The sequence below is a fragment of the Alosa pseudoharengus genome, unplaced genomic scaffold (genome assembly GCF_046254945.1).
Source record: "Alosa pseudoharengus isolate Yale_2024_CS ecotype anadromous, Long Island Sound unplaced genomic scaffold, YU_APseudo_1.1 YU_APseudo_1.1_scf_1, whole genome shotgun sequence".
Classification (NCBI taxonomy): domain Eukaryota; kingdom Metazoa; phylum Chordata; class Actinopteri; order Clupeiformes; family Clupeidae; genus Alosa; species Alosa pseudoharengus.
This window is the reverse complement of record NW_027468564.1, coordinates 35,639,360-35,655,782: the sequence shown is the minus strand read 5'-3', so window position 1 is coordinate 35,655,782 and position 16,423 is coordinate 35,639,360. Positions and strand designations below refer to the sequence as shown.

Here is a 16,423-nt window from a genome sequence, read left to right as displayed (position 1 = left end):
TGTCCAACATGCATCGCCAACGAGCGAGGCAACATCCATCCCCAGTGTGAGACCGACGAGGCCTCCACCGCCCACTACAAAGACCCAGAGAGCATGGAGCAGCAGCAGCTCAATGTCAGTCCAGACAAACAGGCAGGCACTGAGACCACCCAAAGCAATACCCACCATCTCACCATCCCCCACCAAACACAGAAACACTACGGGAGAATCCAGCTCTCATGTGGACCCTGCAGCTGCAGCTGTGGGCTACGGTGGCCCTGGAGGCCCACAGGGGTGAGAGTCACCTTATCAAGAGCCAGTAGAGGTCCCACAACACAATAGTATATCATGATTCTTCAGCCACAATAATTTATAACAATACTGTAATAATAAATGTAACAATTCGATATCGAGTTGTGCACTCCAAGTTCTCAGAAAGTAAAAGTCCTGCCATATATTTACTCCAACCATTCACTAAATCAGCTGTTTCTAATTGGCACAACTCCTCAGCCAGGTAGATGAGCTAATTGGTGAAATCACCAGTGTTAAGTGTACAGGTAGAACCAATTCATGGGTTTCATCAGGTCCCTTTCCACAGGCGTAATTAATCAAGCACCATGCAGTCTGCATTCATAATCCAGGTGCTTGATTTTATACTGGAAAGGGACCTGATGAAACCCATTAATACCTGGTAGGATTTTTACACCTCCGGGGGTAATACATTGTACTTTACATAAGCAAAAGCAAATAATAGTGAATGAAAACATAAAAGAGTAATAGTGTAAACATAAAAAGTAAAGTACATTAAATAGAATAATTTCTCATTATGTGTTATTTTTTTTCATAGCTGCCTTCCATGCAGAGTTTCGTCCTTCAGTCACGACAGGGCCAGGCCTCAGCATTGCGGCTCAGACTCAAATCCAGGGCCACGACACCATGAAATGACCACATCGTCTCATGGAGGCCCACAGGATGGGACCGCCCGGCTGGCCGGGAGCTTCCCTTTGAAGAGCGACGACAGGTCGATGGAGGAAGCAGCTCAATTAGGCAGCCTCCCGCCGCCCTCTGCCCAGATCAAAGAGGGGGAAACGAGGGTCGACAGCCGGCCGACATGCCTGGCACCAAGTCAGCCGTGGGAGACCTCGGCTCAGGCCGCACGTCAGGCTGACAGACGGGTGGAGGAGGAGGGGGGTGATGATCCCCATCAAAACAGCTTCACATGCTCTGAGGTGGAGTCCACACTGTGCCCTGTAGATGATGAGGATGACGATGACAGCGTAGGCGACCGTCACTCTGAGAGAGACAGGCGGTTTTCGACCCTGTGTGCGGATGCAGCCGTTGTGGATGGCCTCAGGGCTGACCGCAGTTCACCGTGCCCTCACCCACGTCACAGAACAACAACACCCCGAGCGGGTCCGCTGACAGCTGTCCAGCGGGGCACCAGCGAACGTGCCGCGAGCGCTCCAGAATGTTCCGCCAGTGAATGGGGGGCTCAGTGGCCGCTGTTGTCCACCGGCAGCCAACACCGGCAACAGCAACAACACCAACAACGCAACCAACAGAACCGGGACCAGCACCTGCGGGGTCCGGTTCTGCTGACCCGACCCGGCAACAGGTCGCCCCAGTCAGCCAGACAGTCGTTTCGGCTGGTAGGCTCAGACGGCCCAGACACGGATGTGACCATGCCGGACCCCCCTCTATCCGAGCCATCTGTCTCCCTGGAGATGAGAATGTGGCAGGAGGGGAAGGTGCTGGACTCGGGGGTGTGGGTGACTATGGGTGAGTGAGTGAGTGAGTGGCATGTAGTGTATTTAGCTTGGAGGGAGGAGTAGAGGTTTTAAAAGATGTTCAAGACTTCACAGAGGTTAACTTACTGTGCCTTTCATTTGTATGTCTGATAGTCTGACTACGTTGCCTAAATGTATTCCCTTAGCGGAAAATGTCAATGGGCCTGTTATAAATTCTTTTTTTTTTCTCAACGATTGGCACATTTCTTTAAAACCTTAATGAAGAAGCACTTGCCCTTATCAGCCCAAAGGCAGGCATGCTTAGCCTACTTATGAGATAAAGCAAGAGAGTGCGCACTGGCAGCAGGCTGGTGTGTGGGGTCTCTTTGGTGAGCAAAGAGGACTCCTGGACCCTCTGAAGGGCGTGTGCCCACACACGCGACAAACAAACACATGAGACGCCAAAAATGTAAGTATCCAATGGATTGTCCTGCCGAGACGGTCGTCATGACGCTGTTGTGTTCAAACACTGCGAGTCTTATGGCCAGTTTGTAATCTAGTGGTTCTTGCTGTCTTGTCATTTATGCAACTTTGCCCTATATTTGTTTGTTTCAGTGACTATTAAAAACAGTTTTGTTGTCATCTGCTACTACTTAACTATTTTGTTAAGTAGTCATTTGTAAATTACAGTCATGGATTTTGGCCTCAATTTACTAGAACAGGCCTAGGCCACCTAGCAGTTGAAACTACACTGACATTTAAAGGTTGTATGGGCGGTTGGATATCTTACATAACATGGCTTGATTAAAGGCCCTCGGAGTGGGCCTCCCCTGAATCAGCCAGTTGTCCTCATCTCTTAATAAGTCTCTTATTTACGCTACATTAAACCTCAATCTAATTAAGAGCTTGTGGGAGAGCGTACAGTAGCCCGCTGCCCCCCCCCCCCCCAAAAAAAATGCTTTAGTTTAGAACAACAAATGCTATTCAACTTAATATATAATTCTTACATTATGCCATTTTAGACGAAGACGACACGTTGTAGGTTACTACGCATTCCACAGCCATTTTGGAAGTGTTAATGAAACATTTACAGAATATTACAAACGGTAGGCTACTGTGTTTTCAACATTTCCGAATTTTCGGCCCTACTCAGAGCTTCATACCTCAAATTCAAACATTCTCTGCTCAAATCCAGCGCTTCCATGGCAGATTCCAGGGCATTTGAGCATGCGTGCTGCATCCAAGTCTCTCGTCTCCTTAGCAACGCTAAAGGGAAAAGGGGGGGTTTGAGCGCGGAGCACAGAAAGAGACGAGGACGAGAGAAGAGGTACCCAGACGAGTCACATGATCTTTTCCAAACATCGGTCTATCCCCCTGCCTTTTGTGGATATGGTCTTTATTTCGTTTCTTCTTAGCTAATAGCGGAATACCTAAATCATCAAGCGTGGGAGCGGGTTGCAATCTGCGTGTATTCAAAATAGAAGCCGGTGATTGAACCAAACGATTCGGTAAGTCTCCTGTGTAGCTAGCATCACCCATATGGCATCACCCACCTTGCTCGCAGTACATGGGGACAATAGGTCTTGACCGAAAGCATCGTCAACGGGTGATCTGTGAATTGTTTCGCCATGCAATTTGTAACGTTATCATTTTGTCAACAAAAGTCACACCCTATTTGTTGTCGACATTTTCGCCATTGTAGCTTTGTAGATAAACGTTACCCCACGTTTTTTATCAATCAAAGCTGTGTGTAGAATTAACTAGTAGCTAAGAAATGTAACGTTAACGTTAATTGCATGCTGGCCGGCTTGTTAACCGTGAAGTGACGTTTAACTTTAGAATGTATTTTCATACATCACTTGCGAAATGAGCATCTCGTTGATATTTCTATTCTGAGACAGATTTTGGTTGCTGGGAAGTGTGTGATGATCCGCGGGAATCGGATCAGAATGTCTGACCTAAGCTTGCACAGTATACAACCAGTGCTGCATGAAACGCCCTCAAAATAATCGTGTGCAATTACATGTTATTAGCAGGAATAATTGTTAGCTGAAATAGCATTGCATGTTTTTAATAGGGAGTTAACATCATTGTCACTTGATGACATCCTGGTTCATTGTGGCAGGCTATACACTATTTCCTGTATTTCTTTGTAGTTTATCCAATTTGACAGTATGCCATGCTGTATCTCTCTCTGAGCCTGTGCAGGAAATGCAGCATGACGCCATGCGCCTTTGATATTCCCCCTGTCCGCCTCATTTTCACTCTATATGTTTTGTGTGTGTGTGTGTGTGTCATCAGACATGACAGACGTTGTCCCCCCAGAGGTGAGGCCCAAGCCTGTGGTCCCAGCCAAGCCCCCACATGTGGCCCCACCCCCGATCCCATCCCACCCTGCCCCAACGCTCTCAGGGGCCAGTGTCCGGGGGTCAGGCGGATCCACGCTCCTTGGGTACATTGGGATTGACACCATCATCGAACAGATGAGGAAGAAGACCATGAAGACTGGTTTTGACTTCAACATCATGGTCGTAGGTGAGGGAGAACAAAAAGGTTTTGTTGTTAAACAACCCCCCTCCAATACCCGTCAACTCTTACTCTTTTTTCTCCCTCATTCCTCTCTCTCTCTTTTATTCATTCAGGTCTTATTCAGCTGTTTATTGTTTACATTATTACAGATCAAATTGAAGGAGTCATTAAAAGTCCCAAAAGTCCTCCATGGCCCAATTGCTATTTGTAGCAAGCTTAATGTCCTTGAGTTCCTATTGTCTCTGGTTCACGGTCTCTCTCTCTCTCTCTCTCTCTCTCTCTCTCTCTCTCTCTCTCTCTCTCTCTTACTACATTGCTCCCTCTCTCTCTTTCTTTCCCTCTCTCCATGTAACCATCCCTGGCTGTTCCTCTCTGATTTGCCCCACCAGGACAGAGCGGCCTTGGCAAATCCACGCTGGTGAACACGCTCTTCAAGTCCCAGGTCAGCAGGAAGAACAGCGACTGGGGCCGGGAGGAGAAGATCCCCAAGACGGTGGAGATCAAGTCCGTGTCACATGGTACGAAATAGTGTGTGTGTGTGTGTCTGTGTATGTCTGGGCTGTGAGAGAGAGAAGGACAAAAAGAACAAAAAGAAAGAAAGAAAGAGAGAGAGAGAGAGAGAGAGGGAGAGCGTAAGACAAGGGAATTTAATCTATCATGTCATTATTTATCTGGGTGAGCTATCTAGGGGAGGCCAGTGCACAGTGCAAGCTTGAGTCATGAGGAAGACGTTCAGAACACAAACATGAGCCACACTGAAAACAAAAATAGGTGTTGGTGTGTGCGCCACACACACACACGCACGCACACACACACACACACACACACAGACACACACACACACACACACACACACACACACACACGTCATGGTCTCTCTTCAGGGGTCCCATCTGGAGCCTTGTCTCCTGTTGCCCGTGTGGGCACACATTGGTTGTCTTACTGACATGGCACGGAGGAGTTTGGTGTCCCGGGGCAAAGGGAGTGCCTGTGGGTAAGACACAGTTGGTGCACATCATACTCGACCATGTGCAGTGGCATTTACAGGCCATAGTGAAAACGAATGAATGAAAGGATGTATAGATAGATAGACAGATAGATAGATAATACGTAGGTATATAGATGGATAGAAAGATAGATAGACAGATAGATAGATAATGGGTAATGAATGCCTGTGGGAATATAACAATGAAGAGGACAAAAATGTTATGTAATGTTGAGGCTCATTACTGCACAATAATACACATTGAACATGGTATGTTGCTGACCATATGACAGTGTTTTAGAGCACATAGCGCAAGTAACCATAAAACAGAAGACAGTAATCTATTGAGTGAGCCCTGCCTGTGCACGGTGTGCCGGTCAAGGGTGTAGTGAGGCAGCTTGTGTTGACTTGAGTGGGTGGGTCTGTGCTCTGTCTGTTCCAGTGATTGAAGAAGGGGGCGTTAAGATGAAGCTAACCATCACCGACACGCCCGGCTTCGGGGACCAGATCAATAATGACAACTGGTGAGTGTGTGAGTGTGAGGCTAACTCCACTAGCGCCGGGCTTAGCCGCTAAGCTCTTTTTCATTTTTATTTATTTATTTTGCGGGGGTGTTAAAAGTAAGGGAATTATCTCCTTAAATGCCAACTAAGTGGAGCAGGCACTTAAACCTCCCAAATGACCAGATTTGTTCTGATCAGCTTTACGCCATGAGTCGTTAGCCAGTTCTCGACTCTTCTGGTTAGCTTGGTGAGTCGTTTGACTCACGTGAGTCATAGGTCAATGTTTATGCTTTTTTTTCCTCCTTCCATAGCTGGGAGCCCATCTCGAAGTTCGTCAACGAGCAGTACGAGAAGTACCTGAAGGAGGAGGTGAACATTGCCCGCAAGAAGCGGATCCCGGACACACGCGTCCACTGCTGCCTCTACTTCATCGCCCCCACAGGCCACTCGTGAGTCACAGTCCGCTGCAGTTTGAGCGTGCGGTATATTCTAATCTGCTATTCCCCCGAAAAATATGACCAGGGTTAAACATATGCCCCCAGACATCATGCTCAGATGCCCCCAGTCATAATGCTCATATATGCCCCCAGTCATCATGCTCATATATTATGCCCCATAATATATCCTGATGATGTGTCATGGCGCTCAAATACAGACAGGAAGTGTAAGATGATGTGTCATGGCGCTCAAATACAGACAGGAAGTGTAAGATGTTGGACCATCACTGAGGGTTTTGTTACAGGTTGTAAGATTTTAATTTTGTGGAAAGTTGTGAATTAATATTAAGATGGCAAAGTGGATGGAGAGACAATTACCCTTGTACTCACACACATGCTCACACACACACACACACACATACACACACACACACTTACAAAGTATATTAGAATAAATTCATAGGTTAACACATGGTTGACATGCTTGAAGGCACACACTTTCACAGCAGACACACACACACACACACACACACTTCTCTGTCTGTCTCTCTGGGTTTGGACTGAATTGAAAAAAAAAAATCATTCATTTTGGCTTAGCAGGCTGTCAGGCTTAGACCATGTCTGCAATAAGCTGTGCTCTCAGATTGTAATCCTTCATCACCAGTCTCTGTCTCTCTCCCTTTCTCTCTCTCTCTCTCCATCCCTCTCTCCCTCTCTCTCTCTCTCTCTCTTTCTCTCTCTCTTTCTCTCTCATCCCTCGCTCTCTTAGGCTGCGTCCACTGGACATTGAGTTCATGAAACACCTGAGTCGCTCGGTCAACCTCATCCCCGTCATCGCCAAGTCAGACACGCTCACTCCAGAGGAGAAGTCTGAGTTTAAGCAGAGGGTAAGAGGACGAAAGACACCAGAGAGCAGAGGAACAGAAATAAGGGAGCGGGATTGTTATTATTTATTTTCCTTTTTTAGATGTTTTATCTGCATCATTGTTCTAAAATATGTTTACTCTGGCAACACTGCTGCCAATAAAGCTCATTTGAAGAGATAGAGAGAGAGAGAGAGAGAGAGAGAGAGAGAGAGAGAGAGAGAGAGAGAGAGAGAGAGAGAGCACAAGGCCTGAGGTTGTATCCTCCTCAGCTGTGAGGATGATTTAGATGAACACAAATCTCCAGCAGTAGCAGGTGTCAGTGACGGCCCCATCACCATAATCATTGTTTCTGTGCTTGGACTAGAGTAGTGGGGCAGCTGACTGAATGGAAGGCAGTGAAACAGAATGGGCCCACATACAGTAGCTTCTGGCCGAAGGGCAGTGTTTGGCATTTCCAAACAAAGATGAAAGCCACACGCTCATACGCAGTGAAGCAGTGATTTATTCTGGTCATGTGTTTGGGAAGACGGTGACTGTGACTCACAAACAGCAGTGATGACGAGGAAAAGCTGCGTGTTGAGATGAGGAATAAAACATTTGATTTAATCCGGAGAGTCTGCAGATTATTAGAGCTAATAGATTATTTTCCTCTCCCGTCAAATGAGGACAGAGTACAGGGTCTTTGGGCAAATGTCACCTATACTCTCTGAAGGCATAGAGAAAATGCTGCCTGAAAATAAACCAGGCAGAGGGTGCCTTGATTCAGATAGTGAATAGTAGTGAGGAGGGACAAAAAGCAAATGGGAAAACAGAGATGGCCAGGATTAGGGTTCCCACAGGTACCTGTGGCCGCTTGGACCTGTATGTGATGCAGCCATAGCTCCCTCAACCCGCAAGATTTTTATATGATCAGAGTTAATAGATTATTTTCTTCTTCCCTCAGGTGAAGAAGCAAGCACAGGGTTGTTGGGCAAATGTCACTTATATACTCACTGACTGAATAGAGAAAAGCATTTAACAGTTTAAATTTACAAGTGTTTACACGATCAGAGGTAATGGATTATTGAATAGATTACTCATGAGATTATGTTCTACTCCGATCAGGTGAGGAAGGAGCTGGAGGTGTGCGGGATTGAGGTTTACCCTCAGAAGGAGTTTGACGACGACATAGAGGACAAGAGCGACAACGACAAGATCCGGGTAAGAGCTGCTTCTGCTGCCGCTAGCCTCTTTGGTCTTCCTTCTCTCCCTTTCTCCCTCCCTCCTTTTCTCTTCTTCCTTCTCTCTCCCTCCATCACATGGCCTGGTCATGAAACCTTCTCCGCAGGGACGTGACCTCATGCATCAAAGTATGTCTCATTAAACTTCCTCTCTCTCTCTCCCTCTCGCTCTCTCTCTCTCACACACATACACACTCTCTTCCTGTCTTTCTCTCTCTCTCTCTCTCTCTCTCTCTCTCTCTCTCTCTCTATCTCTCTCTCACACACACACACATACACACACACACACACTCCCTGACTCCCTGTCTCTCTCTCTCTCTCTGTCTCTATCTCTCACACACACACTCTCCCTCTCTCTCTCTCTCTCTCTCTCTCTCTCTCTCTCTCTCTCTCCGTCTTCTTTATCTCGGTCCATTTTTCCTCTCTGGCTCTCTTGCAGGCAGGTCTGCCCTTTCCTGTAGTGGCCAGCGATACAATGTGTCTCATTAATTTCTCTCTCTCGTGTCTCTTTAAATCAACATTTTTAAAAGTCATAGTCTTGCTCCCTCTCTCGTCTCTCTGCCTTTCTCTCTCTTTCCTTTTCTCTCTCCTTTTCTTTTCTCTCTTTTGCTCATCTCCCCCTCTCTCTCTCTCTCTCTCTCTCTCTCCTTCTCTCTCTCTCTCTCTTTCTCTCTCTCTCCGGCAGGAGGTCATGCCCTTTGCAGTGGTGGGCAGTGATAAGGAGTACCAGGTCAACAGCAAACGGGTCCTGGGACGGAAGACAGCATGGGGCATTGTAGAAGGTGTGTACCATACCCGCTGGAAGCCTTTGGTGTGTGTGTGTGTGTGTGTGTGTGTGTGTGTGTGTGTGTGTGTGTGTGTGTGTGAGACTCACTGAAGAAACCTTCATTTACACTTTATGCCCTTATCCATCTTGGACAGATAAGATAGCGTTAGCTAACAGATAAGATAGCTAGCAGATAGCAGGAAAGCCAGCTGTAAATGCAGCCAATGGGGCCATGGGGAGAGTTCACAACCTGATGGCTGTGGCCATTGTTTCAAGGTGTCTCAAATGTGTACAGTCTAAATGCTTCTAGCCAGTCTACTGCTCACAGAGAAGATGTGGAGCAGGGGGGAGACAATGTGTGTGTGTGCGTGTGTGTGTGTGTGTGTGTGTGTGTGTGTGTGTGTGTGTATGTTCAACAGTGTAGGGAGACGGCAGGTTTTGCACATCAATCTGCCCTGAAGCTTGTTTAGAAGGGCTGATCTGTGTGTGTGTGTGTGTGTGTGTGTGTGTGTGTGTGTGTGTGTGTGTGTGTGTGTGTGTGTCTGTGTGCAATGTGCTCCTAGTCAGCCTCTACTCACAGATAAGATGTTGATGATGAAATAAAGCCTACTACTTTCAGTCCACAATGATTTTTGAAAATATGAATTCTTTCTGGTGGTCTGGAACTATTCCACTAGGATCCTGTAATGCTTCGGAAAATATCAAATGATTCTGAAGGTGTTCAGTTTGTAAACCACAACACGTAACAGAGAGCTGGGCTGAAAGGAGGAAGTGGAATGTACTGAACCCTCTAGAGAGGAAGCGGAATTCTAATGTACTGAACCCTCTTTAGAGGAAGAGGAATTCTAATGTACTGAACCCTCTTTAGAGGAAGAGGAATTTTAATGTACTGAACCCTCTTTAGAGGAAGAGGAATTTTAATGTACTGAACCCTCTTTAGAGGAAGAGGAATTCTAATGTACTGAACCCTCTTTAGAGATGAACTGGAGCTCCTGCACTGGATTTCAGTGTGCCTAGGGGCATTGCTAATCAGCTATAAAATTAGAAATATTGCACTAAAAATACAATCAGATTTCTTACTAATCCCTCTAGGCAGGAGACCCCTTGTATGGTTTTCCTGCACAAAACTGGCTTTGTGACAGCAGCTCACCGATGGGCAGATCCAGACATTTTAGCCTATTGAGCTTTTCCCTGCACTGGGCCTCTCTGGACTGTAAGTTTCTGTGCAAACTGAACTGAGTTACAGCCATTACTACCCCAGGCTATCATACAGCCTGCTCACCATGGCAACGCCACAGATGGACTGCGGAGGCTCTGCCATCCTTTACCCACTGAGCTGTAAATAGAACTCAACCCTGTGCATTGTTGAACAATAATATATATTGCATGTCATCAGCACACACACAAAGATTCTCATTTAAAGTCTTTGGGAAACAAAATAATCAGTTTTTCATGCTACCCCATAGTAGCTAAGATTATGTGTTGTTAAGTGATAGTGAGCGTGATGTGTGGACTTTTTGTATACTGCCTGCCATAATAGCTATGCCACAGGGCCCGCCTTGCTTCTATCTGAGCTTCTATCTGAAATATAGTTACGGCCTCACCCTGTGCATCATTGAACAATATACATTTTATCACATGTAAAAATTCTCATTTAGAATTTCGGTAGCTAAGCTTTTCGTGTTGCTGAGTGATAGTGAACATGTTGATTTGTTTCTGTGACACCTATACAGTACAAACCAGTCGAGATTAGTTGTCAACTATTAAACTAATTGTGAACAGCCCTACAATAACAAGAACATAGGATGTGCCTTGTTTCTGTCCAGATCCAGTGCTTGGAGTAGAGTGGACCAAGTGTAAATATCGTTTGGGTGACTTGTATCCTGTTCCAGTATCTGGACGTGAGCCTCATGATGTGGGCAGTGTAACAGAGAGTGACGTGTGTTGACTAGCTCCTGGCAAAGACTGAGACGCAAACACACATATGAGGATCACTGCTACTGGGCCTCATTGGGCTTGATGCTTGAGGGCACATCTGTGTGTGTGTGTGTGTGTGTGTGTGTGTGTGTGTGTGTGTGTGTGTGTGTGTGTGTGTGTGTGTGTGTGTGTGTGTGTGTGTGTGGTGATGTTGTTGTATGAGGGAAGGGATGATATATAATCTGATAGAGGACAGACAGTGAGAGAGAGAGAGAAATACAGAAAGAGAGAGAGAGAGAAAGAGAGAGAGAAGTGATATTACATTTGAAGAGGGTCCAAAAACAAACACACTGTGTCAGTTATCTGACAGCGCTACCTGTACAGTAACTAATATACTACAGACAGGAAGTCATATCCAGATCAGGGCCTTATAAGGAGCTTGAACTCCTCCTGCACCTTCATCACTGAGAAAACCACATCTAGCCACTCGGAGCATATTTTCCAACATGGTTGGTGACTCACGGAGCCCCAAGGTTAATTAAATCTAATCAAATCATCCAGCTCATGGCCCCTCTGTCCAGTCCCATTGTCATGGTGAAGATGGACAGATGGGTCAGTGTAATGAGGGGTCTGTGACATGGTATTAGGCCGTGGTACTAACTCTGTAGTCTATACGGTCTTTAATAGCATGACTTCGGTGTGTATGGAATATGCATGATATGAGTAAGTAGGCTATACTGTATTTGATAGCATGACTTAAGTGCGTATGATATATGCATGATATAAGTAAGTAGGCTATACTGTATTTGATAGCATGACTCCATAGTATGATTAAGCAGGCTACTCTGTGTGTGTGTGTGTGTGTGTGTGTGTTTGAGGAGGAGAAGACTGGGCATGTTTTTTTTTTACGGATGGCTGGCATCAAGGGTCTTTCGCTTGACTTGGTTTCAGATCCCATCTCACAGCGAAGACCCAGAGACATCTTCCCCAATGCCCCCTTCATGACTGCTCCTGCTTCTGCCATTCATGCAGACACACACACACACACACACACACACACACACACACACACACACACACAGACTCTCACATTGAGCTGGATCAGTCTCTCTCTTATTGCCTCCACTGAAAACGCGATGTGATATGCTGAATTATTCTTACAAGATTGAACAGCCAAGTCAGTGGAATGCATTTACAAAGACATTCCCTGTGCTGTTGCTCTAGTAGCTGTTCATGTGTCTGTCGTTCACACACACACACCCACACACACACAGACGCTCATTCAGACACACACACACACACACACACAGACTCTCATTCAAACACACACAGACTCTGGGATCATTTGCTGGATCAGTTGCTTTCATAATTGGCTACGCTGCTCTGTGATTGGCTGAATTATTCTGACTAGATTACCCAGCCAGTCAGTGGAAGCTGTTCCTTTCAAAGTTGAAGTCCTTGATTATAATCCATTTTACGACTTAGGGCCTGTGTCCACCAATCACGTTTTTTGCACCGATGGCGGTTATTTTCTACACAAATCCTATGAAGTTCAGCGTTCACAGCGCTCAGCACCCTCGGTTTGAATAATGCCCTCAGCGCTGACCATCTTCTGTCCGCGGTGCTCAGAGCTTCCTGTCCAGTGTTTGTGCTCAGTATGGCCTGCATCTGGTGGCATGGTTGCTATGTTTTTTCAGACTGCAGGCAAATGGGATTTGTTTGCATCTTTTGAGACAGACTGTCCGCTCTGTAATTTGCAAGTGATCAGATTGGATTGGTGTGTTCAAACATCACTAATTATCTGCATGTGTTGCCACAAAGACATAGACATCAGAAGGACTAGTTCACGTTGAAGCTCCTCAATAGCACTCTCAAATAGTACAGACGCAATGAATCCATCAGTGTGAGTTATTCGCCGTTTTACTGGTGGCAGCGAGTTCTCCAGCTCTTCCGTCACACTGAATACGACGTTGTTACGCGTTGGGTTTGCGAGTGACGCACACACACAAACACACACACACACACACACACACACACACACACACACACACACACACACACACACACACAAACACACACACACACACACCAAATCCTAACTACATGTGATGTGAGCAAGCATTGGCGATAAAATCAGTTTAATTACATTGTTTTCAGTTGGAATGCCCTGACCTGAGCGACACAGCGCAATATGATGCAATGCAACATTTTGAGCAGAACTTTTGTTGGACGCCCCTTTTCTTGAACGAGAAATACGACTCAATAGAGGGGCATATTTAACAGATTCAATGTGGACAGAGAGCATTCAATGCCACACAACAGGTGCTCGCTCAGATGCAGTGGGGATTCCCTGTTAGGCTCAAGCTGTCTCCTGTTTGGCTGAATAAAGCGTATTTTGTTTTAAGTGTCTCTGATATGCATTGATATTTCAGTCACATACATGTTTGTCTATACAGTACAACTCAGACACATGTTGCTTTACTTAGCAGTCTGTCTTGAGGATACTGTTTGAGATGGTTTGATAGGATGCTCCAGATGTCATTGCTCACTTGCTATCTCTCTCTCTCTCTCTCTCTCTCTTTCTCTCTCTCTCTCTCTCCAGTTGAAAATCTGAACCACTGTGAGTTCTCCCTACTCCGAGATTTCATCATCAGGTGAGTGACTTAACCATACTTTTTGATAGAAACAGTAAAGCCATTGCACCTCATAGTGTTTTTGGCTATTAACATTGTTGGTGTTTACTAGTGAAAGGTCTCGGTTACAGCCTTAAACAGACCTCTAGAAATTCCCCACACTAGCAAGCCAACACCAATTCTTTACACACTTTTACCATTTGACCTTTGACCTTTACACTCTTTCTTTTTGGACTAGGTCTCACCTCCAGGATCTGAAAGAGGTGACCCACAACATTCACTACGAGACGTACCGCGCCAAACGCCTCAACGACAACGGTGGCCTCCATCCGATCTCTACGGCAGCGGACACGCAGGAAAGCAACCTCTGAATCGTGCGCGAGAGATGGAGCAAAAGAGAGAGAAAGGGAGGAAGAAGACTGGAGAGAATGACATAGAGCGAACGAGAGAGGAAGAGAAATAAAAACTAAGAGAGAGAGAGAAAATTATTTGTTTTTCTTTTGCTAGCTAAAACAGTTTTCGTGTCGTGCCATGTGATCATTGCATGTTCGAAGGGAGCTCGTTGTTGTGCCCGAGTTTTTCCTGTCGAGATGACGCTTTGGTTTTCTTTTCCTTGTGTAAGTGAGCGTGTGTTCTGGCCACACACTCACCACTGTCCTATCTCAACTCTCTTACACAGCTCACAATAGTAAACTCCCCTGTCCTCAAGCACCCAGGGAAGAAAAGAGAGGAGAAAGGACAAGGTGATTTTTAATCAGTATTATTTAATTAGACGAACCCAGCACAAGGTGCTTTTAAAAAATTATTAATTAATTTCATGAATAAATTTTAATTTAAGAATTTATTAATTTCACACTTAAAATGAATAGTATTGTCATGTTCTTTTTGCCTTGAATGGATAAGCCTTTTTTGTTTACCTTTTGGTCCTTAGTACACGTCTTAGTCTAGTGCCACCTAGTGGATGGGGGGCTGTACTGCCTCGGGAACAAGAGAATCAACCACTAGGTCCTCTCTTGTTCCATAAAGCCTCGTCCAGTACAAAGTTTACAACCCACCTAGTGCCATGACGCCCAAATGGACTCTCCAGCACACAACGAAACAAATCATTCCGAAATTATCAACACTGCAGGTCAAATCCAAAGCATGCCAGAGCCCTCCTGCCTGCCATGAATCCCACTTAACGTTGCACTGATAAAGACACTCTGTAATACACACTCAGTAATTTGTACACCACTTTTGGACACTTTGACTGGGATAAACTACCCAGTCATGAAACTACATGATCTCAAGTCTGACTTCAGAACTCGTTTCTAGTGTCAGAAGTTACGATTCTTTTTTCTTTCATTTTTTTTTGGGGGGGGGGGGGGGGGGTTGGGGGGGGGTCATGATACTTCAATTTTGATGTAATCATATCAGTATGATTTTGTGTGCGTGTTTGAATGTGTGCGTTTGTGTATGAATGTGTGTTGGTTGTGGTCTTTCGCTCCCCTGTGTACACTGTTAATAGTGTCTGTTGTTGAGTGCTTTTTTTTTACATTGTTGCAACCACAATTAGATAATCACAGAAGAACTGAAAATTATGCCATAAAAACAGACTCGATCAGTATAGTCCATGCTCTTGCGTGTATGTAGGTACTGCTTTCTTCTAAACTCAGCCTATTATGATATTAATATATTACATTATCAACGTTCATCAGCCGAAAGCACACTGACTTATCAAGAGATCCTCTAGAACCGTTCTGAGGTTCTAGAACCATTGTCCAGTTTTATGAGTTACTGCTGTAAGCCCAACTAATACACTGATCATATCTCTCAGACTGTTTTGGTCTCTCGCTGTAAGTCTCTCTCCTTTGATTTAATATCACTTTTCATTAATGCTGTTGTTTCCATTAGAGTGCTTTTGCAGTGTTAATTATTTATTTGATATTATGTACTATTTATTGTAACTTATTTTTAAACTGAATAAACACAAACACATTAATCTGTTTCTTGTCTTGAAACTCATGAGGAAGAAAAAGCAGCAAATTCTTTAATCATGGCATTTCACATGCTTCAATCACATCTTCCCTAATAAAATGACTTGCCATTTACACTGGATACAGTCTAGACCTATATTGTTTAAAATAAACCAATATATAGAAACCTCAGCAAACATTAGAACATGTTAATGGTACAGGCCTACATTTTAATCCAGGAATCTCACAATAGCAGAAATAGATATTATATTCATTCATTCAGTATTCACTGAATTATTAATTAGTCAACGATGGCCCTGGTCCACTGATTTACCATGCAGATAGTTGCTGGTCAGTAGGGGGAGCCATTCAACCATACTTTGAATTTGTAGTGATGAATTTCAATGAAGTTCTATTCATCATTCATATTCATCATTCTATTCATCAGTTCTATTCATTCTATTCGCACAGCCTAACTGAGAAAGCAATATACGGTTGAACTGGAGTTTGAATGCTAAAGGGATATTCTGTATTCTCCACCACAGAGAAGTTATGCGACCAAACTAGCCCACCTAACTCAAGGGGAAATATTCAAAAAGTCAAAAAGTCAGCGTCAGCGATCAATTAGCTCAGAGACCATTCTCCTCTCCAATCCTGTTAATAATATCACTCTTGGTTCCAGCAACTGGTTCCAGAAACGAATGAATTAGGCTATATCAAAAGATAGGCAAGCCTATGAGACACCAGGCTGAGATAGCCTGCCACATATAGGCTACAATTCTGCATCTGACACATTCACCATCAGCTGTCAACTCATATTGCAGAAACTGACATGATATGATACAAATAGCTTCTCGGTCTTTTACACACTGAGGACAGGTAAAAATATTATTGACTAGCTAGTGG

At 44.9% G+C, this 16,423-nt stretch overlaps 1 protein-coding gene across 2 annotated transcripts; it reads left to right on the top strand.

Moving 5' to 3' along the window:
• Window positions 1-2,053: 2,053 nt before the first annotated feature.
• Window positions 2,054-14,884, top strand: septin3 (septin 3). 2 transcript variants are annotated; one of them, XM_076288257.1, is made up of 10 exons: window positions 2,054-2,175; window positions 4,008-4,241; window positions 4,625-4,753; window positions 5,663-5,744; window positions 6,035-6,172; window positions 6,930-7,047; window positions 8,131-8,226; window positions 8,932-9,028; window positions 13,532-13,583; window positions 13,801-14,884. In XM_076288257.1, exons 1-10 carry the CDS (start codon window positions 2,160-2,162, stop codon window positions 13,931-13,933), a joined length of 1,095 nt encoding a protein of 364 aa, XP_076144372.1. In that variant the 5' UTR covers window positions 2,054-2,159; the 3' UTR covers window positions 13,934-14,884. The 2 variants fall into 2 exon arrangements, with proteins under 2 accessions (XP_076144372.1, XP_076144373.1); XM_076288258.1 differs by lacking the exon at window positions 2,054-2,175 and adding an exon at window positions 2,775-3,214.
• Window positions 14,885-16,423: the final 1,539 nt, after the last annotated feature.

Coding starts and splice junctions, on each gene's coding strand:
- septin3 (XM_076288257.1), top strand. Junction 6,173..6,929: donor ATCGCCCCCACAGGCCACTC/GTGAGTCACAGT, acceptor TCGCTCTCTTAG/GCTGCGTCCACTGGACATTG. Junction 7,048..8,130: donor AGTCTGAGTTTAAGCAGAGG/GTAAGAGGACGA, acceptor TACTCCGATCAG/GTGAGGAAGGAGCTGGAGGT.